The 15,361-nt window shown below is 31.0% G+C and overlaps 3 protein-coding genes across 6 annotated transcripts; 1 reads left to right on the forward strand and 2 right to left on the reverse strand.

Annotated features, from left to right (window-relative positions):
• Positions 1-555: 555 nt before the first annotated feature.
• LOC127068946 (probable DNA mismatch repair protein Msh6) lies at positions 556-6,657 on the reverse strand. Of its 2 annotated transcripts, none has more exons than XM_051005390.1 (20): positions 6,397-6,657; positions 5,980-6,147; positions 5,818-5,906; positions 5,474-5,752; positions 5,265-5,399; positions 5,075-5,210; positions 4,719-4,996; positions 4,522-4,647; positions 4,343-4,427; positions 4,071-4,261; positions 3,905-3,999; positions 3,665-3,820; positions 3,435-3,592; positions 3,273-3,361; positions 2,908-3,198; positions 2,578-2,793; positions 2,310-2,492; positions 2,037-2,214; positions 1,809-1,960; positions 556-1,727 (listed from the first exon to the last, which is right to left on the reverse strand). In XM_051005390.1, the coding sequence occupies exons 1-20, from the start codon at positions 6,515-6,517 to the stop codon at positions 1,470-1,472; spliced, it is 3,384 nt and encodes a 1,127-aa protein (XP_050861347.1). In that variant the 5' UTR covers positions 6,518-6,657; the 3' UTR covers positions 556-1,469. The 2 variants fall into 2 exon arrangements, with proteins under 2 accessions (XP_050861347.1, XP_050861348.1); XM_051005391.1 differs by having other exon boundaries at positions 2,310-2,489; positions 6,397-6,656.
• A 615-nt stretch (positions 6,658-7,272) lies between these two features.
• On the forward strand, positions 7,273-11,934 carry LOC127069184 (eukaryotic translation initiation factor 4B). Of its 2 annotated transcripts, none has more exons than XM_051005957.1 (12): positions 7,273-7,436; positions 7,653-7,781; positions 8,200-8,384; positions 8,463-8,573; positions 8,659-8,890; positions 8,986-9,237; positions 9,310-9,541; positions 9,621-9,666; positions 9,778-9,892; positions 10,002-10,104; positions 10,271-10,346; positions 10,453-11,934. In XM_051005957.1, exons 1-12 carry the CDS (start codon positions 7,427-7,429, stop codon positions 10,519-10,521), a joined length of 1,560 nt encoding a protein of 519 aa, XP_050861914.1. In that variant the 5' UTR covers positions 7,273-7,426; the 3' UTR covers positions 10,522-11,934. The 2 variants fall into 2 exon arrangements, with proteins under 2 accessions (XP_050861914.1, XP_050861916.1); XM_051005959.1 differs by having other exon boundaries at positions 10,274-10,346.
• Positions 10,855-15,324, reverse strand: LOC127069183 (exocyst complex component 6). 2 transcript variants are annotated; one of them, XM_051005956.1, is made up of 14 exons: positions 15,216-15,324; positions 14,976-15,140; positions 14,428-14,593; positions 14,043-14,329; positions 13,861-13,963; positions 13,517-13,759; positions 13,278-13,445; positions 13,128-13,199; positions 12,921-13,055; positions 12,471-12,841; positions 12,161-12,395; positions 11,942-12,083; positions 11,674-11,860; positions 10,855-11,593 (listed from the first exon to the last, which is right to left on the reverse strand). In XM_051005956.1, exons 2-14 carry the CDS (start codon positions 15,041-15,043, stop codon positions 11,470-11,472), a joined length of 2,301 nt encoding a protein of 766 aa, XP_050861913.1. In that variant the 5' UTR covers positions 15,044-15,140; positions 15,216-15,324; the 3' UTR covers positions 10,855-11,469. The 2 variants fall into 2 exon arrangements, with proteins under 2 accessions (XP_050861913.1, XP_050861912.1); XM_051005955.1 differs by lacking the exon at positions 15,216-15,324 and adding an exon at positions 14,674-14,890 and having other exon boundaries at positions 14,976-15,192.
• Positions 15,325-15,361: the final 37 nt, after the last annotated feature.

Here is a 15,361-nt window from a genome sequence, read left to right on the forward strand (position 1 = left end):
TAGTGCGTTCTTAATCTCCGTGCCTTCTTAATTGTAAACTTTTTTGTGGTGCATGGAATATGATACATGCAGAATTAGACAAAGGACCGATATCTTTTATAATTATATTATCGGTCTATGATATAATATCAATGAGTTTGCATATTATGACGAACTTTTCAATTTAATGAAGTATACATAAACGATATCAATTTTCGTACGTATTTGATTATTTATGCAACAATGCTCTGTTGTTATTATTACTATTATTATTATATTATTATTTTATTATTATTATTATTATTATTATTATTATTATTATTATTATTATATTATTTGTCTTTTTTATCGTAATCGATTCCTCTAGTTCGGGGCACGCATTTAGAATTTAGTCGAGTAAATACGAATAGAGGAAATATTTTGCGCTCGTTGATCATGTATCGCCTATTCCTCTGCTTTTTATACATATATCTCCTCTTTCGTATTAGGATATATAGTGGATTATTATTATTACAAATATTTCTTCTATTCTATTATATCACTCTCTTTCTCTCTCCCCTTCTTTTTCTCCTAATCTCTCTCTCTCTCTCTCTCTCTCTCTCTCTCTCTCTCTCTCTCTATTTCTAATTTTCTTTTCTAGTTTCATAATTCTTATTTCACAGCAATATCTCGCGCGCACATGTGTATCGTTTCTCCTTCTATTCACCAAGTTTTTACAATCGTTTGGTGTGAGTAAAGTTATATCATTTGTAATGCATCGTAATTAATCATGAAGAAGCCTTTTTGTATTCTGGCATTGATTAATAAAGTTTTGTAAGCAATAATTATCTTTTCAACTGTTTTTCAGTTTTATTGCGGTACTCTCTTGTTTCACCAGCTTTCATTTACATGGTCCGATTATTTTCTATATCAGCTTCTTTTATAATTAAATGTGTAATTTGAGGAAACATCTATCAACAATATTTTAATGTCGAAAAGTTGTATTTAATAAGCATTATTGTTCGGTCATCGAACTCTTACAATCAGTGCGTATCTAGTCGGTGAAACACCAAATTTAGGGAGCCCCTGAAACTAGGCAATTGTTCGTACATACTGGATACAAAAAGCCCCTGTACACTCTGTATACATCTTGTATCAAAAATATTTATTAACTAAAAAAATACGATATAACAAACGCAATTACTCTTAATTTATTTATGCAAGATATGAGAAGTAAATTAAAATATATCAAATCAAACAAAATAAATCTGACAAAATATAATACTGTAAGGTACATAAAAAGTATGAGGTATGAAAATTAAAAAAAAATAATTCTACGAATACATTTTAACTGTGTTATGTAGTCGCATATCGCGTTACTTAACAACACCGGTAACGAATGAATGAATAGAATTTACTATATGCCGTAAGTTCTACACACCGATACACATTATACACATACGTAATATCTTTTTTTTATTTTTTCATTAAATAACCCACCCTTCGTTCTTTCAAATATTAGCAATAAGAGTTTTGATCTCAGACTCTTCAGCTTTACAGAGATTAGCGAAGAGGTGTTTGTAATTAGTTTCTTGTTCCATTTGTTTAGCTATCTCACGTGACCTGTTTGTAATTACAGATGGAATACCTGCCAACCTTGCTGCATTAAATCCGTAAGATTTAGGACAGGCACCTTCGCCGAGTTTATATAAAAACGTAACAGTTTCTTGAGACACTTCTTCCTCTTCTTCAGTTTCTACCATACACGCCTATAAATAATAAAATATAAAAAATATCACACCACGATATCTACATTTCTATAATGATTAAATATCGAATAAATTGTTTACCATATGAACTAATGTCACATCCGGGTTATTTTTATAATCTTCTACCAGTGAATGGTAATGTGTTGAAAATAACGTACGACACTTTAACTTTGTCAGTTCATTAACAACCGACGCAGCTATCGCCGTACCATCGTACGTCGAAGTACCACGACCTGTAATAATCGACGTGTTTTTTTCATTTCAATGTTTAATTTATTATTGGTAAAATAAATGACCGATTCGTCTTACCCAATTCATCTAGCAAAACCAAAGAATAGGGTGTAGCATGTTTTAATATTGCAGCAGTTTCTGCTAATTCTACTAGGAACGTACTCTGACCAGCTAGAATATCATCGTTTGCTCCTAATCTTGTAAAGATACGATCGACTAACGTTAAATGACATGAACTTGCTGGTACGTGACAACCCTAAAAGATTAAAGAAAAAAAATAATTTTAATTAAGATTTTTTCGTTGATTATAAGATGCGTTTCCCTTTGATAAGAAATCGATAAGAGACTCACTATTTGTGCCATAATCGTTAACAAGCCTATTTGACGCATTAGAGTTGATTTTCCTCCCATGTTTGGACCAGTTAAAATAATTACCGAAGAGGACTGGTCTTTCGCAATTAACGTGTCATTGGGAATAAAGTTATCGGATGATATACACGGATGCTTTCCGTCTTTGATGTCGATAAAAATCTGCTTATAAACCATTTACATGCAGATGGAATCTTATTTTAAATGTATACAATTATATTTTCATCGAATTAACATTTTATATACTTACTCCTTCTTCGTTCGTGTCATGAATTTCTGGAATGCACATATCTCCACTGTGAGCATATTCGGCAAGGGATATGAGAACATCTAAAATAGCTATTTTGTAAACAGCCACATGCCACATATCATATTTCTCACTAAACTTGGCGAATATTCGTCTGTTTAGATCCTTCAAAACTTTGTCTCTACCTTCTTCAGCGTTTGTTTGTCTTGCCAAAAGTTCCTAAAAGATAATTTAGTAGCAAACTTCATACTTCGCTTATTTGTACTCTCGCGCAAAGTTTTCAATCGAACGAAGCTTGTCGTAGAAAGATTAAATCCGATTAATTTAACTAACTTTTGCTTCTGCAGTATAATAGCGTTTGAAGCCTTTCCGTTGTGACTGAAGTTCAAATCCTGGTCCGACTTTTTTTACTTGCGAATCAGGAACTTCAAGCTGAAATCTTTTTCTGTCTTGTCCAAAGAATGTCACTTTAACGCCAAAATGTTTTCTTTGTTTCTCTAAGTAAGCATCTAAGTCGTGCTTTATTTCTTCCAATTGGGATAACACTGAATCATATTCCTCATCCACTCCCTTTTTAGGAACGATACATCCCTGCTTCTTTGCTTCTTCGTGATCGAATGCCGTCTGCAAAAAGAGTCGTATTACAAATAAATATGTTAAAAAGTAATGTTGAAATATTTAGTGTGTGATTTAATTACCTTAAAATAATCGAGTGTTTCTCTTAAATTGGGAAATTCTCCGTCTGGTTCAAATTTGATGCAACGACTTATCAAATTAGTATTGAAATCTGGAAGAAAATAATACCAAAAGATAAAACTGACACTTGACGTAAACTCAGCGCTTGAATGTAAAATACATACTAGAAAACAAATCAATAATCTCCAATACTTTCTCAAATCCATCCAAAGTTGTGGTAAAGTCCACGATTTTTCTTTTCGAGTACGTTTGACCTTCGAACATTATTGCTCTTCCATCAGGATGATTCCACAATCTTGCTGCATTTCCTAGAGCATGTATTCTGAAATATGAATTCGTATTACAGATAAATAGAAATGATATCGCAAATAATGTCTTATATTTTATATCTTACTTGCTCAATAATCTTTCCAAGTCGGGAAGACCCGACAACATAGATCGAACAGACTGTACTACATCTGTTCTATCCATTAACTCTTGTATAGCCTCTTGACGCTCTTTTATAACGTTTTTACGACAAGATGGTCTGCATATCCATTCTCGTAGTAATCTACATTATTAAATACGATATAAATGAAAATATCAACGCATGAAAAAAGTAAGGAAGTAGTGGCTGTTACAATCACACTTTTACCTTTTACCAAATGCGGTACAACAATGATCCAATGTTTTCATAAGAGAACCTTCTCCAAAAATTCGTAAATTGTTGATCGTGATAGCATCCAATACCTAATTATAATTTGTTTGTAAAGAAAATGTAATATATGTTTACGTTAATTCTGCCTTAACAAGATACGTACCATATTATTCATAAGTTTCGTTTCCGTACGTGCATTTTCGCTTAAAGAATCAGCCGGTACATACGTCTTAAATTGAGACTGTGCCAATAATTGTTGATCAAGCAAGTACTCTTTAAGTAGATATATGCATCCTCCAAGAGCGTGTACCGCTAATTCTTTATCTTCGGCCGGTGTTAAACCCAGACTGTCTCCTTCGAAATAAAATTCATATTATGGAAATACATATAGATTACTGTATAGATCTTTTTCTAATATAAAGTGTATTGATATACCTTCGCTTAAATAAGGTTGTAAACCTTCGGGCCAAGAAAAATTAGAATCTTTCTCCTTTTTAAAATATTCTCCTTCGTGAAGATACTTCGATTAAAAAGAAACACAAAAATATTATTTGATGCATACTGTTGAAATTAATTTTATTAAAAAAAGAAAAACGCAATTTGAACGATCTTACTTTCAACGTATTCGTAGCGCTCCAAAATTGTGCTTCACGTTGTAAAGATTCTTTGTAGGAAGCTGCCAATGTATTGTTTAAAATTTGCGATACAGCTGGTGATAAGTTACCACGTTCATACACAATCTAGAAATAAAATATGTACGATATGAAAGAATGTAATTCTATTATTATTTACCACTAATAAGTATACTGACGTGGACTGGTGGATAATGTGCAAATAAGGTCAATAGTCTCGAATTATAACAATCGTCCTCAAATTGCCCAAGATAAAAGTCACCTATCGTAGTATCGATGAAACATACTCCAAACATGCTGTTTGCTTTCGATTTATATTTTTGAACCAGAGAGAACAAATAATTGGAATTAGGTGTAGATGCTTCAACATCCAGAGGGGTATAAACTCTAGTACCCTTTGTACTTATTTGACAAACTTCTCGTTTTACGACCTTGTCAAACTTTGTTACTTTGGACACTAAAAAATATAAAAGTATCATATAGTACGAAACTTACGCGTCGTATAATTAAGATATCGGTAGACGTAATCCTTTACTTTTACTACAACGTTGTGTCATCATATCTGGCGTTTCAGTTTGTTCAATACGTGCTATTTTATATCCTCTCTCGATAAGACTCGTTGAAAAACGACCATATCCAATTTCTGGAAAACCAGAATGTGCAAATTCGCCCTGTAAAAAAAATAATAAGTTCGAAAGTCTTTTTATATCTTTTTATTAACTTACACGCATATACGTGAGATTCAGTTCGTTAACTCCAGTAACTGCATCCATGTGATATAATTCATAGAACTTTCCAACTTTGAAAAAGAGGACACAATCGAAGTGTTTGCTCTTAATTTCCCACCACTGTCTCATGGCCTATGGGAGATGAAAGATATTAGTAATAGACCATTGTGTATGACAAGATATTTACAAAGACTGTAAAACCTTACAGGTGTTTGATTGTTAAGGAAATCCAGAGGTACGTAAACGGTCTTAGAATCATAATTTGGATCAGTTGATGGTTTTCTATTAATATCTCTCCTTTTATTAGGTTGAAGAAAGTCGTATTTTAAGTGAGGCCATGAATCTACCGTAGAAACAGATGCGCTTGTTGATTGTTCCAGGAATTGGGGCGTTGAAACTGATTTTGTTTCCTTTTTTCCTGAGGGTCTCTGAACTTCTTTTTTTTTATGTGGGCGTTTGGCAATTACAGATTTCTTTGGTTTCTTCTAATATATAAAAAAATGTTTATTATAAAAAAAATATAATAATTTATCATTAACATTTAATTTACCTCAGGAGTTTCTTCATCCTGTGTTTCTATTTCACTTTCTGGAACATCTTCAGAAAATGATTCAGATTCGCTATCTTCATCTGCTGAATCTATATAAACAAATGAAACATAAATAGCTTGATGAAGATTTATTATAACTAAAAAGAAGAGATATATATATACCAGGTTTAAAGCTATCCCCAGAATCTTCGCTATCTTCAGATATAATAATTCGACGTCGTTTAGATTGTACTGGAATATTTTCTTCATTGCCATTTGATTCCTCATCTTTCCAAATCCTTTTGCGTATATCGGTATGACGATTTTCTTTTTCTTCCGTTTTTCTATGCCCTATGCAAAAATTACATCCACGATCGATCAACAAGGATCTATTTCGTATAAATGAGATACTATATATATCCAAATTATAATTTATACTACTTGCAATATAAGTTGAATAACGATAAAAAATTGTAAAAACACGATATTGAATGTATCTTTTAAAATAAATAAAAACTACATTATATTTACCGAATAAGTAAAATAAATGAAAGTATTCATAGTTCACAAAATTGATATAAAATATTTTACTCTACAAACCTTTGTTCTTTTGTCCACTTTTCGGAGTTTCTGGTTTTGCATTATTCTCAACTTTGTTATCTTTTTGCTTGACAGTCTTCGGCGATGTAAAATAATTATACAATGTATTTACTTTCGACATTTTTTTATATTCGATTATGATACAACCTTTAACTTCTATAAAATTTTTTGCGAATTATTCAATCCAATTCTAACGACGCTAATACTTCTATGCGCACGAAGTAAAAATCGCGGCAAAATTTTAACTATCCTATGATGTAATACGTCATCGATTACATACATTTTTCCCTAGAATATCAATGACAAAAAAAAACTTATTTATCGATTATATTTATACAGAATGTTTCGTAATATTCAACGGGTAAATAAGTCATCAATAAAAGTTTCCAAAAGATTATGAGTTACAATAACAAATCTGAAATATAAATATTTTCATCACTTATAATGTAAAAATATTAAAAAAGTTGTACTTATTCAATTACGTATATACAAACATCTATTAATATAAAAATCTATAATTATCTTTCAAAATTTTTAAATCCTTTTAATGCATATCTGTAAGTTCCTGTACTATATTTAAATTCTATTGTATTCGCGCTATTCGTGTTAATTTACGTACCATCCAATCAAAATGCAGATTTCTTGGATTCAGCCAATCGAATCGTTGAATGAAAGCGATGATTCATAGTCACGATGAAAATTTACAAATAAGCAAAAAGATCTTTTTTTTTTATGTATTTCCTTATCTAGTTTCTTTGTAACAATTAGTAATATGAATCAGTATTTTGTCATTGGTCAAAACAGGAAATGTCCTAGTATATATCGAAAATCAAAAACAGCTATTGGTTTAAATTGACGAAAGTTTCGATTAGTTCCGACTACTTTAGAGAAAAGCACAAAATTGATGTATCGATATTTTTCGTAGTATCCCTTCTCAAAGCACATTTCATGCCTTACGGATTCTGAAGTTAACCGTGTGGGCTGGCGAGATAGCGAGCCGTTTGTATTTCTGTTAATCTTCGCCAGAAACATGTCTTCAGGTAAATATATTTGTTTGGAAATTTTATTTATATAATTCTGCATTTTATTTTATATAAATTAGCTTATAAGAAGTTTTCTATGTAACGTTAACGTGATTTTTCCATGAACATAACCAAACTTTACATAAACCATGGACCATGCTTTCAATATTGTACCATACTTTATTAACATTACGTTTTATATATTTAAAATTTAAAAATCATCTATTTATCTAGGTAAGAAAGGAAAAAAGAAGAAAAACTGTAAAACTGTTGATTTGATGTCATTCTTGGCTGATGGCGGTGGAACCCCTACCATACCTTTAAAGTCAACGAGTTGGGCTGATGATGTTGAAGATGAACATGGTATGTGAATATTATAGACCTATAATAAATCATTATCTTATGCTCGATATCAAATATAATTTATTCTCTTAGATTGAAGATGTTACTAGTACTCTATTCTTTTGTAAACTTTTCAATCGTTAAGTAAAATTTATTTGAAAGAGTATAAGATAAGTAATAGTGAAAGTCTACACGAAATAACGAATATCAGTAAAAGATATGTGTTAAATCCTTAAATTATATTGACTAGATAACAAAGTTTGTATGACTTATCTGTCTAATAAAGATAAAAAGGTTTATGATCAATTCTTCGTTTTTAGAATAGGCTAGGTATTACAAGTAATTTGATAATATAAAAAAGAGTGAATGTTTGAGTTAATTTTAATTTAATTTGTTAAGATACGATGAAAAGCGTTCCTTTATATTTTTTATCTTATAGAAGGAGGATATACTTCGAGGAGTAACAAAGAACCAGTTGTTCTGCCTACTGCACCTAGAGCTGCAAGAGGTCCACGTATTGACGAAGAAAATATTCCTACAAATCCTCCTTTTGTAGCATATGTTACTAGTTTACCTTATGAAGTAGATGAAGATGATCTTATTGAATTTTTTGCCGAAATGAAGGTTAGTTGACTTTGCTTTAAAAAACTTTTACATTTGATGAATATATATTCATTTTATAATTTTTATACATTATTATAGGTTACTAGTGTACGCTTACCAAAAGATCCAAATAAACAACTTAGGGGATATGGATATGTAGAATTCGAAGACCGGCAGAGTTTAATTGATGCTCTTTGTATGACAAATACGGTAAGACAATTGATTGTTTTGATCGAACGATTATTTTTAATATCGAGATAGACGCATAACGTTGAAAATATCATTGTACGTTTAGACTATGAAAACTAGGCGTATTCGTATCGAAGTTTCAAACAGCAGTAACGATGAACGAAGAGGTGGGCGTATGGGAAGAGATAATCGTAGAGATAATTATGATGATCCGGAACGCACTTCTGGAGACTGGAGAAGTAGGCCTAGGGACGAACCTCCAAATTCCGAAGGTGACTCCTATCGTAGTCGTTATGATAATAGGGATAGAGATAGGGAGAGAGATAGAGAAAGGGAAGGTATGTATATAATATAATTTTTCAATATATATTGTCCTACTATGATAACAAAGGAACTATGTAAACAATTTTCTGTGTTGTTATATTTTATGTAGCTACAGATGATAAACCTGGCGCATGGCGTAATAGAAGCGAAGATGACAGAGGGAGATCAGCATTCAAAGACAGAGGTTTCAGGGATGATGATAGGGATAAAGAATGGACACGATATGGCGATAGAGGTGGTAGTAGAGATAGAGATGGTGATAGAGATAGAGATAGAGGTAGTAGTTTTGGTCCACGTCGCGATTATGGAGATTGGGAACGTGATGGACGTAAGGATGGAAAAGGAAATTCAGACACGAAACGTAATGATATAAATTCTATAAAAAATGTTAATATGAATTATTTGTTTTTCTTATATATACGTTAAATTTTAGCTGCTGAACCACGGACCAGACCAAAGTTACAACTACAACCTCGTACTAAGCCTATTGAACCATTAAATGCTAAAGATGAAAAATCAGAATCCGTAGCTCCAGCTTCCTCCACATCGGTACCTGCGGCAAATATTTTTGGTGCAGCCAAACCTGTGGATACTACTGCCAGAGAGAGAGAAATAGAAGAACGTCTTGCAAAATCATATGCAGAATCAAGATCAAAAGAAGAAGCGTATGTGAAAAATATTACTTTATATAATTACCGATCTTCTTAATTTTTTAACATAATTTTAATCTTTCTGATCTTTTAGAGAAAATGAAAAACGCAAAGAAGGTACATGGGGACGACGCAATGGAGTGAGTTTCATAAATTAATTATCAAAATGAAATGTTTATATAAATATAAAAAAAAAAGATAAGAAAACAATTCTTTTATCTATAAAAAAAATGGAATTTGTTTTCTTGTAGGAAGATCGCGATGAAAAAGAAAAGGATAAAAGTCGTGAGACTTGGAGGTCAGAGGGTGAAAAAAAATGGACCGATAAATCGGCACCGCATAGTCACTCGACTTCCACACGTTCTGGTACTCTTATTTTCGTATATAAAAAAACTTTGTATATGTAGTTGTAGCTTCTATAAACATAGATTCTCTAAAGAGAGGTACACCGGTTATAAATAAATATACTATTTAGATCAACACGGAGAGTCCAAAGGAGATTCCAAAGGATCCAATCCTCGCAGTGGGCCACCACCAACAAAAACATCCCAGAAAAGCGACAATCGTGGATTAGATAGGTAATCAAATATTATAAATATAGTTAAGCTTATTATTTCGTATACCCGTTGATCCTGAAAGAACACGTTTATACGTAGTCTTTGTATAATATGTTTCATTGAGATTAAGTGTAATCAATTCCTCTAAAGAAATTAATTATATAATTATTATAACAACAAACTATAGCAGGGAACGAAAGGAAAGAGATAAGGAAAAGGATGAGCTTGATAGAATGCCTAAGGCAAAAGATGAAAAAGCTCCAGTGAGTAAACATTTTGTTTGTTTTTTCTTTTACATATATATATGTATATATATATTTTTTTTTTAACTTTGGGAAATGTAAATGATCAATGAAAATTCCATTTCAGAATTTTGTCGTTTCCAACAAGTATTCCATGTTACCTGATGACGCGGATCCTGACAATATTGAAGATTAGTCGTATCATCATAATTTACTATGCCATGTGCATTATAATTGGTCTATATACACACATTACTAATGTTTGATTTACAATTAAAAATACGTATCCAATTGATTCATAAGCAAGGCATATGCTCTTGGTACTATTTTACAGGAATTATTGTTGATTTATATATATTTAATCTATTTTATTATTCCGAATATAATTATCAATCTCTATTTGTGTATTTGATTTATATTTAATACGAGTGCGTGCTCTGTGTCATTAGATCAATGTGGAAAAGTTTTCGTACTGCTATATTAAAAGGAATTATTATTTCAATACCTTACATATGTAATTCTATAAATATTACATTCACAAAATAGGAATTGGGATTTTATTCGTTGTAGAGTTGTTGTACATTGTATCTTATTTACAATATAATATATAAATACCGATACAGTTACGCCAGATACTGTGTAGTATTTTTTACGATAGCACGATGTTTTAATATTAATAGGAAAAAAGAAAATAAAAGGTGAATCTTTATTAATTGAATTAATTTTGTGCTATTATGTATGCGTCGAATAGTTCAAATTATACAATTAGGAATTGCACATTGGAGAAAATAATATTTACGTTCGCATGTATACGAAATTTATATTTGGAAATTTTATTACATAATTCAAATTTATCGTTTTACCCGTCTCTACTTGGTATAAATTAAACTAAAATTCTCTATAATTTTTTAATACAATAAATTAGTAAATATTATAATAAAATTAACGGTATTGCACAGTTTTGTATGTTCATGTATACAAAATTGTGCAAAAGGTTTTATACGTCTATCTGTGTATGTGTATATATATATATATATACACATATACATATATATATATATATATATATATATATATATATATACACAAAGTATAATCTATATTTATAATTCACTTGATATATTATATCAATTTTAGTGGGTCATTATTGTTGAGTAGTCTGTGCCAATTGACGCAATTGCTTTAAAACAGTTTCTAATAATTTTTTCTTATCTCTCTCACTTTTCTTCAGTACAGAAAATACTGTTTTTTTATCAGATTCTTTCAGTCTGTAAAAAAAATAGGTCGTATGAAGATTTAATAAAATATTCTGCGCGTGTATAATAAAAAATAAAACTTTGTTACATACTTCTCTAATAAAATCACAGCCATATTTGGAGTTACTAAGTTATATTTGCTTGAATCATGACCATAGTCATGAAAATAGGTTGGCCAATCCCAACCCATGAACAAATCTAGCAATTGTCTTAATTGACTAAAATATTGCAATAATGTACCTTCTGGTAAACCGACAATAGGTTCTGAAGCAGCAAACTCTGTAAAATGTAATCATATATTGTTGCATAATTGCTTATATTACAAAATAAATATGATCTGTAAATACAAGGAACACATACGTTCGCATTGTATAGTATCCAAATTGACTTGTTGAAGTGCACCCATTGATATTTGCTTTACATCTTCACTAATTAATATATCTAATATAGCTTTTGCTATATGATCGCAAGCTGATTTACATGCAACTTGTGCGACTTCATCCTAAAAATTCAAAAGATAAATTTATTATACTATAAAATTGTACATAAACTTATATATATATATTTTTTTATACATACTGGTAAATTGGTAAAACATGTAAATGTACTTTGTAAAAATGCTATGAGATCTGTAATGAATCCAGAAGCATGGCCTTGAGGCTCAGACAAATTCCAGTCATAATTTTCTAATTCCAAAAATTCGTCCAGCTTCTTTTCAAGTTTTTCACAAATCTGCGTTTCTGCGTCTTCCCTTGCCACCCTAAACATAGCAGATTTGTCTCCCACACAACTTAATTGTCCTTCGTGTTGTGTTCTGTATATTATTAAAGTAATTACTCCTTTAACGCATTTATTAAATGTCATTAATAATGTTTGTTGAAGGTCTTACCCAGTAATATTAGTAACAAATTCTTCCAAGTATTTTGTAGACTTTTCTAAATAGCCCATGTTTATTATAATTTGAACTACTTGTAAAAGAGCCAAAGATGGTTTTCGAAATAACGACGACAAACATCCACTAAATGTTCTTGTTAAAAGTAAATTTGTTGATTTACAAATCATTTCGTCTATTTCGGCTTGCGTAAAATTTAAATCTTCCGAATATTTCAAGCAAGCGTAAATAAATTCTTTAACTTGTTGATAGACCTTTGGAACCATGGCTGAAAATGGAAATTTTTTAGGAAACTTGGCCTTTTGTAATTCTTCATCATGATATGGAAAAGAACTAAGAATGCTTTCATATTCTGCTTGTGACGTGACCTGTAATTAATTAACTGATTTCTGATATATGATCTAAAGCACATAATGCTTTTTTCTTGATCCGATCAATATATCATACCTGTAACGGTAAAAAACTATCCTCGTCTAAAATATCTCGAAAAACTTGAACCCAATGTTGCATAAGAACTTCGTTGTAATGTACACGAATTTCTTGTAGCAAATCCCAAAGTTGTCCAACAGAATATCCGTAATTCTAATTGTTAAAACAGAATAAGTGATAAAGGCATATTATTTATAATAGACACATATTACAAACTGTACTTACTCTTAATGTTGTGTTAAAAAGCATTATTAAGTTTTTTATCTTTAATATTAGTGTTGCGTCTGTACAGTATGCCTAAAAGATTTAACAATTAACAATTAATCGATTGATTAGTTTTTTTAACTAGTATCTTCGATTTAATGTAAAACTTACTGAATGTGTTCTAACTGAATTGACTATTTTAGGTAGAGCCATAGTCCATAATTCTTCTAAATAAGAATGAGTAGCTAATCCATTACTTGTATTCAAAATATGATCTTCCACCACAAAAAAGCCAACGATACTATGTAGATAAGCCTGATATCCAATTAAACTTTCGTGCTAAAAAAAAGATGAGAGAATATTTAAAAATATTTATTACAATAATTAATTGATACAGACCCTATACTTACCATATTAATGGGAGCTTGCAAAACAAGCCTAGCCTGTTGCTTTCTTTGATTCCTATAGTAAGTCTTAAATGTTTCACCTTCACGGAGAACAGTGTAAATATGCATACAACGATATACCGGGCTGAAATCCATTAAGTCTTGCGCGCTTAATTCCTCCTCTCCGTCGCCTGATTCCGAATACGTTTGTGATTTTTTCTTTTTCCGTCCAATAATTTCAGCTTCAATAACCAATTGTTCGGCAGTCTAAAGAATAAGCATAAGACGTTATTTGTTATGTTATTTTATATGATCTTAGATTAAAATTAGCCTTCTTATGATATTAATACATGTAAGATTTTGCTTACATGTCGCATTGCAACCTCTCCAATTTTTGGCGAATGTTTTCTTATATTCTCTAAAAAATCTCGTAGATCTGACATGGAAGCATCTTTTATATTTTCACGCAATCTACAAAATTGTAACAAAGAATTATGAAGTTAAATTTAAAATTATAGTTATCTAATGTATCTTTTACAATACTACCTACTGTGGAATTTGTTGAGTTATTTGGGAAGAGAATCTATAATTTGTAACTTTTGGAAGGTCATGGTGTTCTAGTTGCTCAAGAGTTTTCAAAGCTGGATAGTAACGTTTATCTTTCAATTGCTTTTGTAGTTTTGCGTAAGCTGCCAAAACAGGAAGGCACATAGTGAGACTGTTTACAGCAGCTGCCATGTTACTTTCTACTTTACGTGCCCGTACAAGTTCTTCTCCCTTTTCAATTACCTTACTAGAAGTGGCAGTTATACATTTGTCAAGTTCTACTATTTCTGCCTGTAAAGTTAACGATATTTTAATCAAACTATGCAATTTATATAAAAGAAATACCTCGTACTAAGTTAAAGCGAATATAAAAACATTCGTTGACTAACATTAAGTTGTTGTGCTTGTGAGCGAACTTGTAAAAGTTCACGAATAGAATCGATGAATCCTTGATAGTGATGATTACACATTCTTTCGATATCTTTGTCATGAGCTTTGATACGCTCATCGAGCTTCTCCAAAAATTTTTCATGTTCATTGCCATCATAAATCGCCCTGCAAAAGAGTCATTAAGAATGAATAGTATAATTGCTTCAACGAAATAGTATAATTACTTCAAGTAGCAATGATAGTACCTGATAATAAGGCCTATACTATTATTGTTTGATGTCTCTATTTCATATAAAAAATGTTCATGTTTGGGTGCAACGCTCGAAAGAATATTTTGAATTTGAGCGACCGATAATCTTGACATATTATTTAATTTGATCTTATTTCATTTTATTTTCATCCCTTAACTTGCGGTCTCGTTTTCACCCCTTCATTGCGCATATGCACCGTTCGATCTTGCATCTGCGTAAAGGGGGTGGTTTTCGTAGGCGCGTTTTTTCGATAGAAATGCAACGATATGCTGTAATCGTAAATAAAATAAACATACCGAAAAGTAGGTCCTAAATAATCATCGATAGCTTCTATTTCTTGTATGAGGGCGTCGTAACGTTGCATTTTTTATTAAATTCTCTTTCAATATTGATGTTACAATAACACTTAATTTATCAAAAGAAAAGGATTATATCAAATTAGAATAAATCGTCATCTTAACCTACAAATTATTTTTAATTAATGTTTTTAGTAATACGATCTGTCAGCATAGACAGAAATAAATAATTAAACATACGATTTGTCAAATTTGGAATCTCGTATATACGATCCTGAACATCCGATACAACTCGCCCTCTAGCAAAGAAAAGGTTGAACTAATTTTTTTTTATTTTGGTACCCTATACGGGTCTTTTTATAGTTACGCTCTTGAATCATGAAGGT

This window comes from Vespula vulgaris, chromosome 14 (assembly GCF_905475345.1).
Source record: "Vespula vulgaris chromosome 14, iyVesVulg1.1, whole genome shotgun sequence".
Taxonomy (NCBI): domain Eukaryota; kingdom Metazoa; phylum Arthropoda; class Insecta; order Hymenoptera; family Vespidae; genus Vespula; species Vespula vulgaris.

Bases quoted from the DNA above. Each gene is read 5' to 3' on its own strand.
- LOC127069183 (XM_051005955.1), bottom strand. From the start codon at position 14,792: ATGTCAAGATTATCGGTCGCTCAAATTCAAAATATTCTTTCGAGCGTT. The intron at 13,056-13,127 runs GTAAGTACAGTT...TTTAACAATTAG, and splicing joins TTTTTAACACAACATTAAGA to AATTACGGATATTCTGTTGG. The intron at 12,842-12,920 runs GTATGATATATT...AATTAATTACAG, and splicing joins ATAGTTTTTTACCGTTACAG to GTCACGTCACAAGCAGAATA.
- LOC127068946 (XM_051005390.1), bottom strand. From the start codon at position 6,517: ATGTCGAAAGTAAATACATTGTATAATTATTTTACATCGCCGAAGACT. The intron at 3,362-3,434 runs GTATGTATTTTA...ATTTTCTTCCAG, and splicing joins GATTATTGATTTGTTTTCTA to ATTTCAATACTAATTTGATA. The intron at 3,199-3,272 runs GTAATTAAATCA...CTCTTTTTGCAG, and splicing joins AAACACTCGATTATTTTAAG to ACGGCATTCGATCACGAAGA.
- LOC127069184 (XM_051005957.1), top strand. The intron at 8,574-8,658 runs GTAAGACAATTG...TTGTACGTTTAG, and splicing joins CTCTTTGTATGACAAATACG to ACTATGAAAACTAGGCGTAT. The intron at 8,891-8,985 runs GTATGTATATAA...TATTTTATGTAG, and splicing joins GAGAGATAGAGAAAGGGAAG to CTACAGATGATAAACCTGGC.